The 21,089-nt window shown below is 42.4% G+C and overlaps 1 protein-coding gene across 4 annotated transcripts in view; it reads right to left on the bottom strand.

The window, feature by feature from the left end:
* Window positions 1-16,456, bottom strand: part of st8sia4 (ST8 alpha-N-acetyl-neuraminide alpha-2,8-sialyltransferase 4) — a 39,839-nt gene extending 23,383 nt beyond the window's left edge. For 2 of the 4 annotated variants that reach the window (XM_007893115.2, XM_007893116.2), the window contains exons 1-3: window positions 16,350-16,456; window positions 13,603-13,734; window positions 4,398-4,655 (exon numbers count right to left, since the gene is read on the bottom strand). In XM_007893115.2, the coding sequence (XP_007891306.1) occupies window positions 4,398-4,655; window positions 13,603-13,734; window positions 16,350-16,456 (497 nt within the window). Of the gene's footprint in view, window positions 1-4,397; window positions 4,656-13,602; window positions 13,735-15,380; window positions 15,404-15,554; window positions 15,767-16,349 lie in introns of those variants that run through there. The other 2 variants (XM_042334130.1, XM_042334135.1) reach the window with 2 other exon arrangements.
* Window positions 16,457-21,089: the final 4,633 nt, after the last annotated feature.

Here is a 21,089-nt window from a genome sequence, read left to right as displayed (position 1 = left end):
ACTCAGCTGAGAAGCACTTTTTAGCACTTGAAACCATAGGCTCACTGATCTAGCAATAAACAACATGCTGAATAAAACAAAACTTGACTGCTGGGAAAGGCAGTTTTGTTTTAAAAGTTTAGGATCCAGCTCCGTACTGATATTTGGGAATAGAAATTCAGCAAAACTGAACTATCCCCAAACTCTATGTCCAGCATTCAAAAGAAAATGACCTTAAAACCAAGATTAGAACCTGAACTAAAATTGTTCCTAAATTGAGCACTGGGAGCCTGTAATGTCCTCACAAATTTCAATGTGTTAGAGGTCCACTAATGTAAGAACACCATCTGTAAAAACACCTCCAACTTTGATCTTAAGCATTTTTTGTCTACCCCTTTTTTTTCTCTTCTCTGACGGTGCTGGGTTTTGGTTCTCTGGGTGCCAGACCCCCCTGGATACTTCTCCCAAATGGCTATTGATCACGCGAGCCCAAAGCATGAGTGTGAACAAATTATTAACCAAATCCTGTCTTCACTCTGTGTTCATTGACATGTACTTTCCAGCAAAGATCACCAGACATCAATCAGGAGCTGGATCCCTGGTTGACTATTTCCCTTTCCTAGCCCAGGGCACTGATGCCAATCAAAGACTCCTTCTGCCACTCAGGCTTAATTCTCTGCAGACCAAGAATAGGCGTCTGGTTGGCTCAACATGTCTGGGAGTGAAATTACCAAATGTAATTTACATTTCTGCCATCAGTTTCATAGTTGCCAGGGTTATGTTTACAAATATGATAATTTCTGTGAGCTTTCCTTGGTCTATTTCTTTGCCTAAACAAGAATGAATATAGACTTCCTGCTTCTAACTACCACATTTATCCAGATTGGATAAGCTTCACCAGGCTCCCAATTGTTGGTTTAAGTCTAATAATTTCCAAGCTATCCAAAATTGGATCTACAGAAGGCACACAACAGTAAAACGTTTCATTTGAGTTCCCAAACATCTGGCAGTCTTTGTCCAGAATTAAATAGGAGGCTTTGCAACAAAAGTTCATTTCAAACTCATCAGGGGGATTTTAGTGTAAGATTACAATGGAACTCTTTTGGTCAATTATGGCACACAATAGAATAATGAAGAATGTAATTTTCCCAGAATTATGAGGTCTTGATCACAGCTGAGTATGAGGCAAGGCAGCAAAAAAGATCAAACATTTCCTGTCGGAAGAGAGAAAATGTGAACACACATCAACTTGGGTGCATTTCCTAGCGACAGACCAGGTGCAGCATTGACAGATGCCTGAGAGCATGTTGGCTGTCTGTTCACCCATTCAGTCAGTAAATGGTCCCTGATACAAAGCCAGGTTTGCAAGAGAGATAGACAGATTCTCGGGCAGTAGAATATTAAGGCCTATGGCAAAAGCTTGGGGCAATTGGGATTAAAAGATCTGAGAAAATCCAATAAACTGGTGGAACAGACTTGATGGGCTGAATGGCCTGTTCCTGTTTCCCTATGGCCCAGGAAAGACGGAATAACTTCAAATGATATGGGAAAAAATAAAGATCAAGACAGCTTTATTCAAAGAGCAAAATATTCTTCATTCAGCTAGAAATAGTGACATTGATAGTTGGGTGTAATATGGGATGATTTACAATGCGAAAACTGTGCATGTCACGCTGATGGCTTGTAGGACAATACTGTATGCAAAATGGCTGCTAGGTTTACCTGCATAAATAGTTACTACACTTGAAAGTAATTACTGTTCAAGCACTGTCATATAGTTCAACATGATAGTAAGATGTTACAAAAATACAATTCTTCCTTTCAGACTCCAAATGGGACTATTTATTCTATCTACCTCAACAACAACAACAAGATTCCATTTATAGAGCGCCTTTCACGTCAGGAGGACATCCCGAGGCGCTGGACAGCTGGGTCAGGACCCGAGCAGGGGAGAATTGGTCAGGGTGAGGGGGGGGAAGGGAGGGAGCGAGGAGGGGGTAGAGAGTCGAGAGGGGAGCTGAAGGCACGGTCAAAGAGAAAGGTCTTGAGACCGGCCTTGAAGGAGGAAAGGGAGGAGGCGGCGAAGGCACTGGGGGATGGAGTTCCAGAGCCTGGGGGCTGAGAGGCTGAAGGCCCGACCACCGATGGTAGGGCGGTTGGAGCGGGAGATGTGGAGCTGACCGGAGCCAGAGGAACGGAGGGTACGGGCAGGTAGGTAGGGGGATAGTAGGTCGGAGAGGTAGGAGGGAGCATGGCCGTGGGTGGCCTTGTAGGTGAGGATGAGGATCTTGAAATCGATCCTCTGGGGGATGGGGAGCCAGTGGAGGCGAGCGAGGGTGGGAGTGATGTGGTCGCGAAGCCTGATGCGGGACTGTACACAAGCTGCAGAGTTCTGAATGACCTGCAGCTTGTGGAGGGAGGTGCCGGGAAGGCCGACGAGGAGAGAGTTCCCATAGTCCAGCCTTGAGGTGATAAAGGCGTGGACCAGAGTTTCAGCAGCGTGAGGGGTGAGGTAGTGCCGTAGTCTGGCGATATGTCGGAGGTGATGGAAGGCGGTGCCAGTTGTGGCGCGGATATGAGGAAGAAAGGACAGCTCAGGGTCGAACAGAACGCCGAGGTTCCTGACTGCCTTTGAGAGGTGGAGAGTGCAGCCTTGGATGCTGATGCTGTCAGCGCCTGAGGTGCGGAGGCGCTGACGTGAGCCAATCAGGAGGGCCTCAGTTTTGCGCACGTTGAGCTGAAGAAAGTTGTCTCTCGTCCAGGACTCGATGTCGGACAGGCAGCTGTCAGGACATCGGTGGTCGTGGAGTTGAGGGTAGAGGAGGAAAGGTAGAGTTGGGTGTCATCCGCATACATGTGGAAGTTAACCCCATGTACCTCAATAATAAGGCTTAGCTAGTTTTCTTGGTTATCAGACTGCTTTACATTAATTTACTTTGCCTTATTAACTCGATCAGTGTGTTGTAAATATTACAAACGAATCTCTTTAAGATCGAACATTTAATTACTGAGTTTTGCAAATTTGTCAGATTCTAAGTTATATTTTGTCCCTATTTGGCTCTCTGATAAAAACAGGTTTTCCCAGATCAATGAGTTTTCCACACCTAAAAATAGTATTGAAGACACACTATGTACAAGCTGGTGTGGATTGGCTCACTATTCAGTGTTCTGCATCACTTTCCTGCTAAGCCTGTATGAGCCCCTTTCCCCAGAGATAGTGCCAGGGACCAGTAATTCCCGAGAAACCACCATTTGGGGATTGCCATATCCTCCCGTTGACTGAGGTAGCTCATTAGTAGCTCAGCACGGCACCAGCAGCTGTTACATGTTGTGGTGCTTTTTTCAACCCACCACTGAGCTGCTGAAGGTTTGAACTTGTGTGTTTGGTCCATAAGTTTCTGAGTATTACAGACCGAGGCAGTCAATTGCAGGAAGGACTGTGATTTCAGCCAATGCTGCAAACCTAATCATGACTTTTATATTTGGAAATACAGAGGTATAGTTACAGTTATAATGGAAATATATTGATTCATTTCTTGTGATACATTTGCTTCCCAAAATCAGTCATTACACTTAACAATTACTGTAGAGCTCTGAGATGTTTCAATATGATATGGGAGGATAAAAATGCAAGTTCTTTTATTCTATTAAATTCTTGACATTAATAAATAAACCCACACCTTTAGACCCAAATGTCATGAGTCCTTCCTGCCTGAAGTCACTAACGTTAGTGAAAAGGCAGAGGTGTGCAAACAGAGGCAGAATGTTATGAGTCAACGCTAACGGTTGATTCTTTCTTCTTCCTCAAAATTGCTGCACCTCTGAAACCAGCAATAAATGTCTCATTTTGGAAGGAAAACAGTGGGAAAATCAATTTCCCTTGTTGCACTCTTGTGACAGCCAATAAAGAGGAATTCTTTCTACAATGCACAGCCAAGGACACACAAGAGAGTTACAGATGCTAGGTCAGACCGGGAGTGGTGCATTGAATGGAAGAAAAACAAATTGTAAAATGCCAATACCAACTCGTGAATTGAACTGCCCTGAGGAGTTGGTCACCGAAGGTCATAGTTGCATTACCATCAACTGGTATTTGTAATTTGGGAATGTTTTTTGTGAGATAAGTTGTTTTCGATAGCTTGGCTGAGGACCCAGTTGCCATCAAACGTTAAACAGCCCCTGACTTACAACCTGCTCTGCTCATTTCCAAGAGCATGCAGTGTAAGGAAAATAAGATAAACTGGAAAATAAGGAAAAGGATAGGCAGCAACATCTGCTAAAAGGTAACAGTAAGAAGCAAGAAATAGTCTTGGCTCATCATCGTGTATTTCTATTATGCCTAGGTAAAAAGACTACTATTCGTAGAGGATCTTTGTTGACTTCAGTGGCAGAAATGGAGACTGTAGGAGGCGACGTACCTTATTACAAACTCATGGCTGTCAATCTCCTTTCCACATCCGCTACCCAGAAGAATCCCTGAATTTCCAACGACTGCACAAGCGTTGAATCGCTTGTTCTTCATCGGCGACACTTCTGGCAGAAGGCTGTGCAGGTTGCGTGAGATGTTAAGTGTGCGACGTCTGTCCAGCACATAATGAATTATATCCCCAGGTTTCAAGCTGCTCTTGACCACTGATATGTCTCGTTCTGCATCTAAAAATCGAAGAATATCCTTCCTGTGTTGGGAAGAAATGACATTCTCAGGAAAGTGATTAAATTGCTTCCCTTTTTTGTTCCCTATGGCATAGTTCCTTCAACAAAACCTTTGCCCGTTCCTATTTTTTATTATTATTGTTAACCATTAATAATAAAATAGCTTTTGTCAATGCCTCGTCTGATTCATAACACGGTATAAGAAAATGTGAGCACTTTGAAAATGTTCTTCACACTTTTGCTGCATTAGGAAAATATGAGGCAAAAAGGGAGAATGTGTTATTGAACAGCATAAGGAAATTACACCTTTAAAATTCTGTGTGATAAATAATCTTTGTAATTGATATAGTATATAACAGTGGTTAGAGCATTCGCCTTGGAAGCGAGACTCCTGGGTTCAATTCCCGGCAGGGCGAAACCTTGGGTAAGTTTCCTTACTCCACACGCCTAATAATAATCCCTCCAAAACAAAAAAAAAAATTGGTAATTTTCAATCTACGACTGTTTGTGGGACACTGCTGTGCGCAATTGGCTGCTGCGTTTTGCCCACAAATATCCGGTCAATTCACTTTAGTCTATTCTATGGAGCGCTTTGAGACGTCGAGAAGATGTGAAAAGTGCTATATCAAATGCAAGGATTATTATATATTATTATTATATTTCACAACAGGAGGGCATCTCCAAGCAGTTCAAAGGATTTAATGTAAAGTGTAGTGACTGTGTATTTTGTTGCTGAATAATGCATTAAGATTGCTAAACTGTGCAATAAATGACCATACAATGCATCTGTGTGATCTGTGTAAATGTAAAAAGGTGTGGTCCTGGATCTCCCCATCCTCCCCTTACTTCACTGCAGTAGCTACTCATAATTACAATGCTTCCCGGTATAATAAAACCTCAGAAGAAGCATTTACACGTTTTAATTTCCTCCCTAATAGCAAACTCCTATAAAACCACGCCTCTCACTGAGACACTTACCACTAATTCAAAACTCTTTCAACATGAAGCACTTTCCCATTTTTAAACAGGTTGTCTCTACATTTATTTCTCTCCTGAGTATTAATTTTAATGGTATTCTGTCACCACAGCAACAAATCTTCCAAAACAATTCACTCTACTTCTGTGCTCATTTTGCCAATCACTATTTGTTAGCTAATTGCACATAGTGGTACAATCTTTTCTATTACAATAGTTTCAATTTTATTGTTCTACAAACCTTGCTGTACTACCAAGGCACCACTGACTCATTTCACTTGGGTATAGATTTATTTTATTAATGTAGTATTTTAGAGTGTAGTACTTGGCAAATTGTTGATTTCAGTTGTTGAAGCGGGTACGAACTTACAGAAAACCGGCTTCAAAACTGAACATCGTGTTTAGAAATCGAAAAACCTTGAACACGGAGATGTTCGATTTCAAGATCCTTATCCTCAAGTCCCTGCACTCCTCTGCACCCCCCTACCTCTCCGACCTCCTCTCTCCTCAGCACTTTGTTCCTCCGGGTCTGGCCTCCTCCTTGTACCCCGAGTCCTCCACTCCACCCTCGGCTGCCGTGCCTTCAGCCACTATGCCCCGAGGCTCTGGAACTGCCTTCCTCACTCCTTCGCCTCGCTCCCTCTCTTCCCATTTTCAGGTCTCTGCTGAAGACCTTTCTTTTCAACCGCGCCTTTGGTCACCTTCCTCCCCCTCCCCCTGGCTCATCCCCGGGATCCTAAACTGTAAAGCGCTCTGAGACGCCGTCCGGCATGGAGGCCACTATATAAATCCAAGTTGTTGTTGTTGTTATGTTAAAGTAAAGCCAGAGCCAAGTTGAATTTTTATCCAATCATTCCCTATTCCACTGTATCATTAGTTCGCAAATGGTGTCCTTGACACTTTTTTAAGAAGTATGTTACTGCATTCCCTACCGTATTCCAAGAATTTTTTAACTTTGGAACTGGGCAGAAGAATCTCAGCAGTGCTTTCTTGTCCTGTGCATCCTATAACAGTGGATTACATTGAAAACTGACCACCTCTTTATTTTCTTTTATACCATAGATTTTTTTTGCAGAATCTAATTGGACAAGTAACTACACTTATACAAAATAGAGTTAACCTTACATTATGTTACATATTTCCAGCCTACACTGACCTCCTGCAACACATTCTTGGTCAGTGCTGTACTATTCAAATTATTTCATGTTAAGTTACATGTTATGTTAAGTACATTACCATTGCCTGATACTATGGGAATGTATTCTGCCTGCAGTAGAGCAATGTAAATCAGCAATGTAGATTTATACTGTTGGTTTTGCATTGGGCTCTGAATACCGTTAAATCTAGCCAAGTGCTCTAGTAATTTATGATTAAATGTTGTCTATATTTTAGCAGAAGTGAAGACTCAGTACAATTTTCAGCTGTTCACAGATGTTAAAATAAGTGTAAAACCACATTATAAGACCCGCCCTAATAACATATAAGCTGGGCCAATCGAAAAGTGCGGCTGCACTTTTTCTCGTGGAAAACGCTACAAATGCCCTCCTCTGCTACACATCTGTACACACAAATGCCCCGCAATATTTGGTAAATATCTCCTCATTTTTCTATTGGCCCAGGTTATAAGATGGGTGCTCTGTGGACCCAACATTCACTTGAGTGTCGGTCAGGTTTCCCTGCACTAAAACGTGGCTGACTTTTGGAACATCAGGTTAGTACCTATGTCGCTTCTGCATGTTGTGTGAAAGAAGGAAGCTTAGATCAGTGATCACACCCCATTATAAGGTGGGTTACCATTCGATGAACCTTATAATAGGGTTCAATTGTACTTGGTATTGCACAATCATTGGGGAAAAATTTTACCTTGGTCTAGAGTTACTCTAATTAAATTTATTTATGGAGCACTTTAGCTGCTTCCAGAAACTGGCAAATTGTAGAATTGAGGCTTAACTTTGAGGTTGTTTTTCTATAAGAACTTATAGTAAGCCAGCTTCAAAATTAAAGCTGTATTTAAGAATTTGCCAGAGTCTTGATCTTCTAAAATGCTGTGTAAACAGAGTAAATCTACGCCGAGGTGGAATTTCATAGCTTTTCAGCAAATTATTTTTGTTGTACGAAGTTGAACACAAAACAGCACATAGAACTGATACAGACTCTGCAGTGTACCTGGCTTTCTAGAAAACAGAGACCTCTTTCAGAGAAATTCTGATGGACTTTGGAAGAGTGAATGGAGCTTTACTCTCTTATTCACAGCACCAGTCATAGAGACTCAGTTTTGTTACTTGCAAATGCTCTGCTTTCTGGCTCTCTGTAATTTTGATATACGGGTGTTGAAAGATGAATAATTTTCAGCATGCAGACTTTTTTGAAACAGTCCGTGCTTGAAAATATCGGTGGATTAAATCTAAACTATGTTGTGAAGGTAAAGAAGGTCACAGATCTCACAGGCACCATAAGGCATGCCTGTTTTTTCAATTAATTGTGCTGTTGAATAATTATTATTTTTAAAAATTGCACTTGATCATTTGATATCTTGCTTGTTCGCATTGAAGTTCCTCAATATGCTTCACACAATAAGTAACGTTGAAATGCCATGATTCGTTATGTAGGCTAACATAGCAACCAAACGGGACCAGCAAAATCCCACTAACAACAATGTTTTGGGGAGAAATTCCATCTCAGTATTTAACATTTCAGACCACCCAAGCATTTGGCAAACTCTTAAATACAGGCTTCATTTTGAAGCTGGTTTTCTGTAAGTCGTAGAGACAACAGAAAACCTGACTTCAAAATTAAGACTGTATTTAAGAATTTGCAAAAATTCTGGACACCCTGAAATAATAAAAAGAAGAATCTTTGCACTTGATATAGCGCCTTATGACGTCATTGAGAAACCTCAAAGCACTTCACAGAATATACTGTAAAGGAAATTGACTATATATTTTGTGGGCAAAACATGGCAGCCAATTATGCAGTGTCCGACAAACAATTGTGGAATGAAATTCTACATAAATGGAGTATATCTTACCCTGATGGAATTTTTCATTCGGTGAATTAGGATCAGGAAATAATATGTTAGGACACTGGGAGAATTCCCTGCTCTTCTGCAAAATAATACTTTGGGATCCTTAGCATCCACATGCGTCACTGCAGCAGGACCTCAGTTGAACATTCAGTTGGGAGGATGGAGGTCTCATCTGAAGCATAGGCTGGCAGACAATTTACAAGATATTTTATCTAAAAAAAAGTTTCATTTGATGTACTATTCACACTGGCTCCATGAATAGCTCATGAAAGAAATATCGTTTAGGGCAGAGATGCTGCATGAATTTAAGACTCAATCCAGCCCTGAGGGTATTTTCAACCTGACTGAGGACCACAACTGGAGACAGGAGAGATTCAGCTTATATGGAGAGTATTAAACTACACTCCACTACATGTCATAACCTTCATTAATACTCAATTAAAAATAAATTAAATGAACCACTTTATTTCCTTATAACAAACTCTTCTTCCATTTGTTTCAACTGAATATAAATTAGCCACCGTATTCGCAAACCAATACACATTCACTATAGTAATATTCTGAAAATATCCTGTGAAGGGTTTTCAAACATCTCAACAATATAATATGAGATTATGTCAAAAACAATGATTATTATTATAATCTTATAATAATAATCTCATTATAATATTAATATATATTAAGGTTGCAAATTCAGTCCCTGGTCCGTGCCGAAATAGAGGCAGTAGTGGGTTATTATGACAAGCCTGCGTGTCCCCACACCATGGAAGGAAAAAAATGAGATATGGGAGAACTGACGGTACTTGTAAAACTAATTCCAGGAGGAGTCACCCATTGGCTTCACAAGAGGGGAGAAAACTGAAGAGAGAAATGAGGTGTATCCATCCTACAGCTCTTTATATTTAGTCTATTACATTTTCTCCCTTCAGTTATTCTTGCTAATTCTGAAAAACACGCATGTGTCATCTGGAGCTATGAGAATCAGGATTGTTACTACTGTTCTGTGCTTTTGTGTGACGTGTTAATAATAAGGCTCATGACAGGATGTTCCTATTTGCAGGCACTTATTGTGGTAGACAGTATCTCCTGGCACAACCATTTCCTCTAAATCCTCACTGGTAAACAAATGCTTGTGAACTGCAACTGAAATCTTCAATACCTTTCCTTGTTGCAATGGCCCTCAATATTGGGAGCGCAGGCAAAGAGACATTTCCTTAACAATGTTACCACTGCCTTCTAGGGAGGGGAACAATATTTAAAGGAAATAAATGTCATTGTTTTCATTCTCAAAACCCCAGGTGGCCTTCTGCTGTTAGCAGGATTGCTCAGCTAAATACAACAAAATCAAAATTGACCCTCTTAACTATCCCTTCAGCACTGCACTAGTCAGAATACAAGGTGTTCTTTAATCCCAAGAAACTCCTTATGTGTTAAGCACATTTTGAGCCAATTAGTCTTAAACATAAATTGCTTTAGCAAAATACATGACAGTTACATTTTAGGCACGATATGATATATATGTTTTTAGCACTTCATCATCCCTCACTAAATGACTACAATATGACATTTTTGTTATGTGCTTATTTCAATGTTTTGAGAAAATCAGTACAGAATCTAGACTGAAAATATTAATGTAAATCCTAATCCTTATTTATCCACCTTGTCTAAATAAACACATGATACTGTATTAACTGCAGCAACTGTTATGGGAGTTCTTTCACAATTGTGGAAATGCTCAGACCACATTTTCTTGTCTTTCATGCAAGAATCTTTCTAATGTCAATAGTGTAATACTTTGTTCTGATACACCGGTCTTTTCAAATGTGCCCCAGAGTACTAGTTATCCAATAGTTGCAGTTACAGATCATTTTGAATTTTATTGAAGCCAAGAAATTAATAGCATTCAAAGAATAAAGCAAATTGTTGGGCATGAGTCGGTGGGATAGTGAGATTCTGCTCTTCCACCTCCTGCAGCGCTTGAATAATTCCCCAAATCACATTTTTTCTGCCAATCTTCACCCTTTCCTCCTTTTAAACTTCCCCCAGGGCACTGGTTTCTGTTTGTGTGGTTCAACAGCTGTTGGCCACCTTCTGGTTCTTCATGCAAACAGCCATTCCTCATTCTCAGCCAGCATGGTGAGCACTGGCAGACTATTTGCCCATGGGAGAGGAGACATCACAGTTGAGCCCAATTCTCTTTGCACCCAATATCCACACAAACATACATTCCGGTAGAGCCCACTTAGTAGTGAACAGAAGCTGGAATACTGGCTGATTTTCTCTGAGAGAAAATCTCCAATTTCTCCAATTGCAACATCCAAACTGTTGCCCAACTAATTCCAGCCAAATGGGATTTCAGCCTTCAAATTCTAAATCTGTACGGCTTGGTGCTATTTCAAAGAAAAGTGGATTTTTTTTTAAACTAGGTTACAGCATGTCATCTTTTATTCCTTTCTTATCCAAATTCACTTCCAATTCTAATTAATGGTTCACTTATCAAATTATTATTGATATTAAATTGCCTGTCCAACTTAGGTGCCACGTTTGCCTCCATAATAGCATTCATTCACTTTGTTAATAATTCATCTTAATTTTGTAAAGCGTTTCAAGACACTTCTTTTACATGAAAGGTGCTATATAAATGTAACCCATTGTAATTCTAACATTGTTTCACTTCAGAAAACACAGAGACACTAAGTGTTACCTGCCTTTACATTACAGAGCTGTTCTCAAATCAGAGCCCTACAGAATTTTATCTGATTACATTGCACTTGCTCAGTTGTTTGGAAGTTATGAATGGTCATGTTTATTTCTGACCATTAATCTACCCCGATGTCTGGAGAACGTCTGTACAGGTCAATGTTGTGACTCTTCCCCAATGCCTGGGGAATGTCTGTCATACAATATGATGAAAGGAACAATTAATAGGTCAGAGCTGTGGCTCTTCCCGCTCTCTATATACAGGCCATTGCTGTGGACCTTATCCTTTGTGTTTAGTGTATCTGTACAGACTGGTGCTGGTAGATCTTACCCACTGTCTAGGAAGTGTCTGTTACAGGCCAATAAACCTGTAAATCCATTTTATCTTAAAATTTAAGATCGTACAGAATTGAAGAAAATTTTGGAATTCAGTCTCAATTTTAAGATGGTTTATTTTAAGAAAGGGTAAAAAAAAACTGCTTTTGAATTTAGACCAAATTAAAGAATTTTCCCAAATTTAATGTAATTCTTAAAATTTTAAAATAAAGTAATCTTGTAGGCGAAAGTCAGGTAGAATTTCAGACACCATGTGTCCTCTATCCTAGATTCGCTATATTTTCAGATTCTATCTCACAAACTCAATATTCCTCCAACTCCTGTGCTATAAAATCGATATTCGATGTCACATGGCTTTATCAAATAGAAATGGAAACAATGCATCGTAATAATAGGAAAATAATTATCCAAGAAAATAAGCATGTTATCTATGTCACAATAAACAATAACAGATACACTTCAGTAAATTTAAGGCAGTGAATCAATTTTGGGGATCAAGAAATAATTTCTGCCTTTCAGAAGCAAAATAATAATAATAATCCTTGCATTTGATATAGCGCTTTTCACGTCTTCTAGACGTCTCAAAGCGTATCACAGAATAGACTGTAAAGTGAATTGACTGTATATTTGTGGGCAAAACGCAGCAGCCAATTGCGCACAGCAGTGTCCCACAAACAGTTGTGGTTTGAAGTGACCAATTTATTATTGTTTTATTTTCTTGAGGGATTATTATCAGACGTGTGGAGTAAGGAAACTTGCCCACGGTTTCACCCTGCTGGGAACTAAACCCAGGTCTCCCGCTTGCAAAGCGAGTGCTCTAACCATTGAACTACAGGTCTCCAAAATAGATTCTCTGGGTTTGCAAATCCCTCTGCAGCCCATTATTAAGTTTGGCTTTTGTACTGAAGGTTGAGGAGGTGGGTCTGAGATATTCTCTTTATTTTTAGTAACATTATTATCCAGTTCACTGCATTTTAATTTCAGTTGAAAACTTGCAAAAATTGTGAGTAGCAATTTACACTGGGATTTGACTGCAAGCCTTATTACAATTATACCTCTATCTCCATTATATCCCTGAACTCTTGTCTCCAAGTGGTTTAACAAGCCAAGTGACTCATAACCAGGCAGCCACCTGCTACATTACCACATCTACAATTTAGTTTGTTTTAATTGCTAAATTGTTTCACAGAGGCAGCAAAAGTATAAAGAGGTTTCACAGCCCTATGGACACTCCTGTATTAATATGAACTATTTGAAGAATACCCAAGGTCAATTAAACACATCCCATCATCACTACTCATGCTACCCAATATTACACATCACACTAGTTCCTAAAATGTGAAATGTTCCGCTTCAGGTCAGGTATTTTCTCTGCGGCGGAAGGAAGGAGGATTATATGCCGATTGGAAAAATGACAGCAATATGAAGGATTTATTGCAAGCAACTGATACCCCAAGCAGAATCTCTCCATCTCTCTCTGGCGTCTTATTTATTTTCAACTCTGAACAACAACTGGTGCCAGTTTGAGAAATAAGTAAATGATAACTTATCAAACTCCTAAGGTCATGCTGACACCAAAGTTACCTTTACTGAGTTTTGTTGAGTGAGTGAGTTTTATTGAGTGATTGTGGAGTGATAAACTGCTGAAAAATACCATTTTATATAGCAACCAGCAGCCTTTACCAGTTATGTTTACAGCTGGAAACTATAATGAAGCATGTTCTATTTCTCAGTGAAATAAAACAAATCCTATTTGTTGTTCACACCCCACTGAATTTTTCAGAGAACAATTCAGAATTAATTTCTTTAAACCCCAAAAAGCAATATATATTGTTCTATTATGGTGGAGGCTTATATAATGCACATTCTGATTTTCAACATCTGCTAAAAGCAGATTATTTTGTCCCAAATAATATTTTGAACTGTAAAATTACCTTATTTTAATAACCAGGGATAAATTGCTTTTCCAGCCCTCCACAGAGTGTTTGAAGATCGGGCGAACATCCTTTCTATTCACTTTATTGGAACTATTAACCATCAGCCTGGTTGGACTCGTTTCTCCATCCCTGAAACAATTAAGATTATTTGGGGTTGTATTTTTTTTAAAAAAGTAAGTCACGACAAAAAATGTGCAACATGCAAAGAAGCCCAAATTATGCAAATGCAACAATCAAACTAAACGAGCATCTTTTTTGCCCAAAAGGTACATTGTCAATCATAACCAATTGATCAGCTTTGCTCGCAACCGATCGATGGACGAAACTTCTGTGTGTTCCAGTGTTTAATAATAATGAATAATAATAATAATCATGTTCTAGTGTTTGGCGACTGACCCCGTTTCGCTCGTCACCTAGATCTTGTTTTCCTGTTTGCAGCACATGAGACGTGGCTTGCTCTGTACATGTATCTGCACGTATACATCTACACACAAAAGCATATGCCGTGTAAAAGCAAGGCATTGCTGGCAGCCTGGGGTTCTTGCCTTCACCACAGCTCCCCCATCAAGCGGCAGTCAGTGTTTGGTATCATCTCGGACCTTTTAGCGATCATTACACTTGTGATCCAGTGTTTGAGCATCGCTCTGGCTTCAGATCGTCCCGATTCCTTTTTTAAAGGAAGGAAGGAAGGAAGGAGGTGGGGGGGGGGGGTGGCAAGTTTTCTTGTTGTTGTTGCTCTCTCTCTCTCTCTCCCCCTAAGACTTTCTTTTAAAAAAAAAGGTACCAACCAATAATGAAGGGGAATTTAACATCTTGCCCATCAGAGAGCGGGGCACTCACTTAGTGGACAAGTTGGTGAAACTATAAGATGCCACATTCACTAATCTGCACTGGGGGGGGGGGGGGGAGAGAGAGGGTCCAAATAAGATCAAGAAGACGGACAAAAAAAGGATGGGTGAGCACAGGAGCTGGAAAACGCACCAAGACTGTTAACAGCAGATGCTCTCTCTCTCTCCCTCCCCCCAACTCTCTCTCTCTCTCTCTCTCTCTCTCAGTCGGTGGACGGGCTACTACATGGCACATTTACACTGCTGCATCCTCACAGAGGATCTGAGGCGAGTCAGAGCCGTTAAGTTAGTCAGTTTAGTTTAGTTTGGTTTGTTGTTGTGCCTGGAGGTGACAAAGCCACACCACACACTGCAAACACTGGCCCTGCCCTCCCCTCCCCTCCCTGCTCAGGACCCTGTGGCTGGTGTCTGCACAGAGGTCCTGAGCAGGGAGGGGAGGGCAGGGGAAGGCAGGGCAGGGGATGGGAGGGGAAGGCAGGGCAGGGGAGGGCAGGCAGGGGATGGGAGGGGAAGGCAGGGCAGGGCAGGGGATGGGAGGGGAAGGCAGGGCAGGGGAGGGCAGGGCAAGGCAAGGCAGGGCAGGGGAGGGCAGGGCAGGGCAGGGGAGGACAGGGGAGGGCAGGGCAGGGGAGGGCAGGGCAGGGGAAGGCAGGGCAGGGGAAGGCAGGGCAGGGGAGGGCAGGGGAAGGCAGGGCAGGGGAAGGCAGGGCAGGGCAGGGGAAGGCAGGGCAGGGGAAGGCAGGGGAGGGCAGGGGAAGGCAGGGCAGGGGAGGGCAGGGCAGGGCAGGGGAAGGCAGGGCAGGGGAGGGCAGGGGAAGGCAGGGCAGGGCAGGGGAGGGCAGGGGAAGGCAGGGCACGGGAAGGCAGGGCAGGGCAGGGCAGGGGAAGGCAGGGCAGGGGAGGGCAGGGACTGAACACAGGACATACTCATTTCAAAGTTGGCCATTTGCAGGCAGTGGCACCAGTGTGAGTCTCAATGCTTTTCACTGCCTCCTCACACACACACACACACAACTATTATTGCTCGTTTCGCGTGTGTGTGGGGTGTTGGGGGGAAATGGGAAGAGAGACTGAGGTGGAGATGGTTTTGAGTCGACTCACTCACTGATCCACTTCCACCCAAACGGTATATTTTCCTTCCACCGACCCCTCCTCTCCTCTTCTAACCCAAAGACTTTCGCTAAGACGCCGGTCCAGACCCTTCCTCAGCCCAACACAATACAATAAGGAGCAGCACTTCTCGACGATGCACATTGCAAACGTCCTCACACTCACTCACACCACACACTCACACACCCACTCACTCACACTCACACCACACACTCACTCACTCACACTCCACACACTCACTCACTCACACACACCACACACTCACTAACTCACACACACCACACACTCACACACTCACTCACACCATACACTCACTCACACACCACACACTCACTCACACACTCACTCACACCACACACTCACTCACACACCACACTCACTCACACACTCACTCACACTACACACCACTCACTCACACACCACACACTCACACCACACACTCACACACCACACTCACTCACACTCACTCACACTCACACACTCACTCACACTCACACACACACACCGCACACATCACACTCACACACACCCACACAAAAAAAAAGCACACAACTCTTTTCACAACAGACGGCGAGGAACAAAAAGAAATATCGCTGTGCATCAAGAATTAGAACTGTCACTCAAAACAAAAACTAAAGCCCAAATCTACCAAAACAATTGCAGGCATTGGGGGGTTGGGGTTCATTTAAAAAAATATATTTTAAAAAAATGACAATTTGCGTGTTTATACATTGCAAGTCTGGTGACTTTTGCTTAATTCTTTAACACGAGAATGATGTACATTACCCCAGTTCCGACTGCTGGTGCTCCGTTCTTGTTAAGTCCTTTGTTTTAAAGAAAATGACTAAGATGCTTATGGTGCACAGGGCACAGCATTTTCGGGTGAGGCGCATTGCTTTTTTTTGGGGGGGAAAAAAAAAGAAAAAGAAGGGGGGGGGGGAAAAAAAATATATCCTGCGCGCGTGAAGTCAAGAGAGAGTCGGCTTTCCCTCCCAACCCGTGCAATAAGTGAGAGGGTTGTGTGTGTGTGTGTGTGTGTGTGAGGGAGGTTGCAGTCTGAGCCTGGGCTGAGCTGAGCTGAGCCTGGACTGGGCTGAGCTGAGCCTGGACTGGACTGCCCAGTGCTCTCCTCCCCACACACACTCACTGGGGAAGAACAAAGCTCGCCGTCGCTTGATTGACACCGGCTCTGCCCAATGACACCTCCAGCCGTCCGGATCCCGCCCCCCCCTCCCTCCCTCACAGCCAATCGGGTTGCACTCAGCCTCAGCCCCAGCCCAGAGGCAGCCGCAGATTGACAGGACAGCGGACTGGAGCAGCTACAGGAGGAGGAGGAGGTGGGGAGGGGGTGGAGGAGGAGGAGGGGGGTCACTGGCTCACGTCTGGCTGCTCGAGATAGAGACGGGATGGTGTGGGGAGGGAGGGAGGGAGGGAGGCGATCCTGGTGATACCAACAGCTATGTTTGCACCGCAGACTCTTTTCTCATCCGGTACGTGCAACAGCTCAGTATTTGCTCCTCAACAAAGAATTGGTCTCAGTAGCAACCCTCCAGGTAAAAGTTTCCTCTGTTTCAGAGCAATCGCAAATAACAACAGCCGAGTGTTAGACGGGGGGGGGGGGGGGTCGGTAACGCCCTGCACGAGTGCAGGTTTAATATGCATGATTTTTTTTTCCCCCCCCAAAAAAAAGCATCGCAGTAAATCTGGGCACTGAAATGAAGCGCTCCCACTTAAAATAGCCGGGGATGGTCATGGCCATGGTCAGGGGGGGTGAGCTGCAGCGCCTCAGCAAATAAATGTTGTGAATAAACGTGTACTTTTTCGGCTCCTGCCTTCACGGGCTGTTTGTTTCACGCTGTGAACTTGCTCCTCTGCTTTCATCTCTTCCAGTTGTTTGCTCTGTCCTTGTCTGCCCCCTGGTTCATTTCTCGCCACACACACACACACACACACACACAAACACACAGCCCTCGTTGCCTGAGTTTAACGAGAACGTCGGCGTTTGCTGGAGAGTCGGGAACAGCTTTTGCACTTATTACATTTTTAATAGCCCCCATTTCAGCTGTATTTTTCTCAGCTTTCATGTCGTTGGCTTCACTTCTCAAATTGATATTTTGCATTCCTACGACGTTTGCCGTCTGCTTGAAGATTAACTCTGGGTTTCCTCTTGTGCACTGTGCAGCCGTCTGCAGCCATTGTATTAAGTTGCTAAAACAATAAAAAGAAATCGCACACACCTATAGGAATCACTAGAGAAGGCAGCCAGTCCCAGTTGGACCATACAATACAATAGTCTTTGACATCCATCACACAACTGCACCTTCTCTAACTGTGTTTATTTGAACTGGTAACTCATGCCCTACCCATCTGCTTATCTAAAGTTTACCTCACACATGGCAGACTGACAGCTCACACTCCATCCCTTGCTGCCCTCCCTCAGTCAACAGCTCATATGCCTACCCCACCTGATAGATTTTCAACCTTGCATTAGAACCATAGAAATTTAAAGCACAGAAGATAATTAGGCCCATTGTATTGGAGGTTGTTTTTTTCTGACTGGAGGGAAGTGTGCAGTGGTGTCCCCCACGGGTCGGTATTGGGACCACTGCTCTTTTTGATCTATATCAATGACATGGACTTGGGTATAGGGAGTACAACTTCCAAGTTTGCAGATGATGAGTTAGGAAAAGTAGTAAACATTGAGGAGGATAGGAGCAGACTGCAAGAGGACACAGACTGACTGGTAAAATGGGCAGACACGTGGCAGATGAAGTTTAACGTGGAGAAATGCAAAGTGATGCATGTTTGGAGGAAGAATGAGGAGAGGCAATATAAGTTGATGGTACAATCTTAAAGGGGGAGAAAGAACAGAGAGACCTGGGGTTCAGATAAGTAAATCTGTGAAGGTGGCAGGACAGGTAGATAAAGCTGTTAAAAAATGCATACGGGATACTAGGGTTTATAAATAGGGGCATAGAATACAAAAGTCAGGAAGTTATGAACCTTTATAAAACACTGGTTAGGCCTCAGCTGGAGTACTGTGTCCAGTTCTGGGCACCTCACTTTAGGAAGGATGTCGATGCATTGGAGAGGGTGCAAAGGAGATTTACCAGGATGGTACCAGGAATGAGGGACTCCAGTTATCAGGAGAGGCTAGAGAAGCGAGGATTATTCTCCTTGGAGCAGAGAAGGTTAAGAGGAGACTTAATAGAAGTTTTCATAATTACAAGGGGATTTGATAGGGTGAACAAGGAGAAACTATTTCCACTGGCGGGTGGGTCAGTAAACCGAGGACACTAATTTAAAATAATTTAATTGGCGAGAAGATTCGGTGTGTAAGTCAAGTAGTGACGAAGTATACTTTTTAAGGTTTTGATCGCAAACAGTAATCTGCTGCAAAGTTGGAAAGTGGGCGAACAGCCTGTTTCCTATCTGATGTGATGAAATAAATAATTTTGTCATAAATGACTTGACACTGCGTGCACATAAATGACTTGACATTGCGTGCACATAAATGACTTGACACTGCGTGCACAAAAGCCCTCTTCCGTTGCAGTTTTGAATTCAGTTAATTCATGTGGCCCATGATATCAACGGCAAATGCGAAATCAGGGAGCCAATTCGCATCATTCAGCTGTGGGAAATACGAATCTTTTTGTTTCATGTCCAAAAATAAATCAATCTCTGTTCTCAGTTCCCACACTCTTTTCAAAATCTTTCCTAAACTAAGCCATCTTATATTCATGTGATACAGAGCATCTGTGTGCTCGGATTCCAATTCCTCAAGCAGAGTTTGAGCCTGTGGTTTAATCCTCTTGCTCGAATGTAGTTGACCACTTTCGTAACTGTGTCCACGACACTGCTTAATTTTAGAACACTCTTACAGAGAACCTCTTGGTGGATAATGCAGTGTAGAAAAACAATATTCTGTTCTGGATTTGTTTCTTTGACTTGATCTTGAATTCTTTTCAGTAACCCAACATTTTTGCCTGTCAGATTCGGGCTTCCATTAGTGGTCACATTCACCAATTTTTTCCACTCCACTCCTAATTTTAAGATACACTTGTTTACTGCCTCCAAAAAGACTTCTCCAGTTGTCATATCTTTCATTGACTGCATTGATGCCGATTCTTCTGTGAGCTCAAAATGTTTGGTGATACCTAGAATAAAAATTATCAACTGGGCTGTGTCTTTGACATCACAACTCTCATCGAGTGCCAGTGAAAAACATGCAAAATTGCTTACTTTATGTTGTAACGGCACACTGTTTTTATTTTCTTTCTTTATTTTATTTTTTAATTTATTTTTATTTTATTTATTTTATTTGTTTTATTTTTCACCCACACTGGTAAAAAAAATTTAGAAGTTCATTCTTTGTTGAATATTCGGCCTTCAGCGTCCACTTTCCGCTGCTTTGCTAAACTCATTTCGAATTAACGTCCTCTTCAGTGAAAAGTATAGCCGCGGTTGTCGCCCGTGCGTGTTTGAAAATTTGCCGATCCGTACGTTTCTGACGTCAGCCTGATTCAACATTTAAGGGAGCGTGCGCACAACTAAGCAGTGTGATTGGCTGATGTTCCTGGTCAGATTCAAATGCAAAATTTGTGCGACTTTCTGGGACTGAACGAACTATCATTTTTTTCTATTGCTAGACACAATGACGGGCTGGATAGAATCATTTGGCGGGCCGGATATGGCCCGTGGGACGTATTTTGCCCACTCCTGATCTAAAGTATCTAAACTACAATCTTCTCTTCCTGGTTGGCCGATTCCATTCTCAGAACTCTGTACAATGTCGAGTGCCTAAACACCTAGGATTTCTCTCTCTCTCTCTCCCTCTCTCTATGCTTGGCCAGTGCGCGCACTCTATCGCTGACTCATCAGTTAACTTACACAGTCAGATTTAATGACCAACCTGCAGCACATGTGTCAGATACAAACGTAGTAAGATCTGGATATGCTGCAGGACTTTAATCTTTCAAAATTGCAATCTGTAATTAAAATGGAATTGAGTTTTTGAGTATGGGTAGGAAGAAATTGATGCAAGTGTGCAGTATCAACAGAATAATAAGTACTTCACTAATAGATAATCAAGGTAGACTTACCAGCAGGCAACGGTATTTCCTTTACCAGCAGAGTCACATAGTTTTAAATGGAGATTGTTTATCGCTTACAAATATTTGGGATATTTTTAAGCATGTGGTGAAGGGTTTCCGCATGTGTCAGACACCTGGCTGACCCCCCAAAAAACTCCAATATTTATGGGCAATAAAGTGGCTGTTTTTGTTTCTGGGGCTTGAATGCTGACTTGAGATGAGCCTAGTGACTCCAGAAGCAACCTCTGAGCCCTGCTTTGTATCATGCCACGCTTTTCCTTTTTTGCTGTGTTGCCAGGGCTCAACACTATTCTTATAACCTTGCATGAGATGGCACATTTTTGGAGAACTGAAGAAGCTTGCTTGTATACAGACCCTGGGGTCAAAACTGCCAACATTGCTTTTCTTAATCATTACCATAAATAATTAA

Source organism: Callorhinchus milii, unplaced genomic scaffold (assembly GCF_018977255.1).
Source record: "Callorhinchus milii isolate IMCB2004 unplaced genomic scaffold, IMCB_Cmil_1.0 Scaffold1, whole genome shotgun sequence".
In the NCBI taxonomy this organism is placed as follows: domain Eukaryota; kingdom Metazoa; phylum Chordata; class Chondrichthyes; order Chimaeriformes; family Callorhinchidae; genus Callorhinchus; species Callorhinchus milii.
This window is presented reverse-complemented; position numbering and strand designations above follow the sequence as displayed.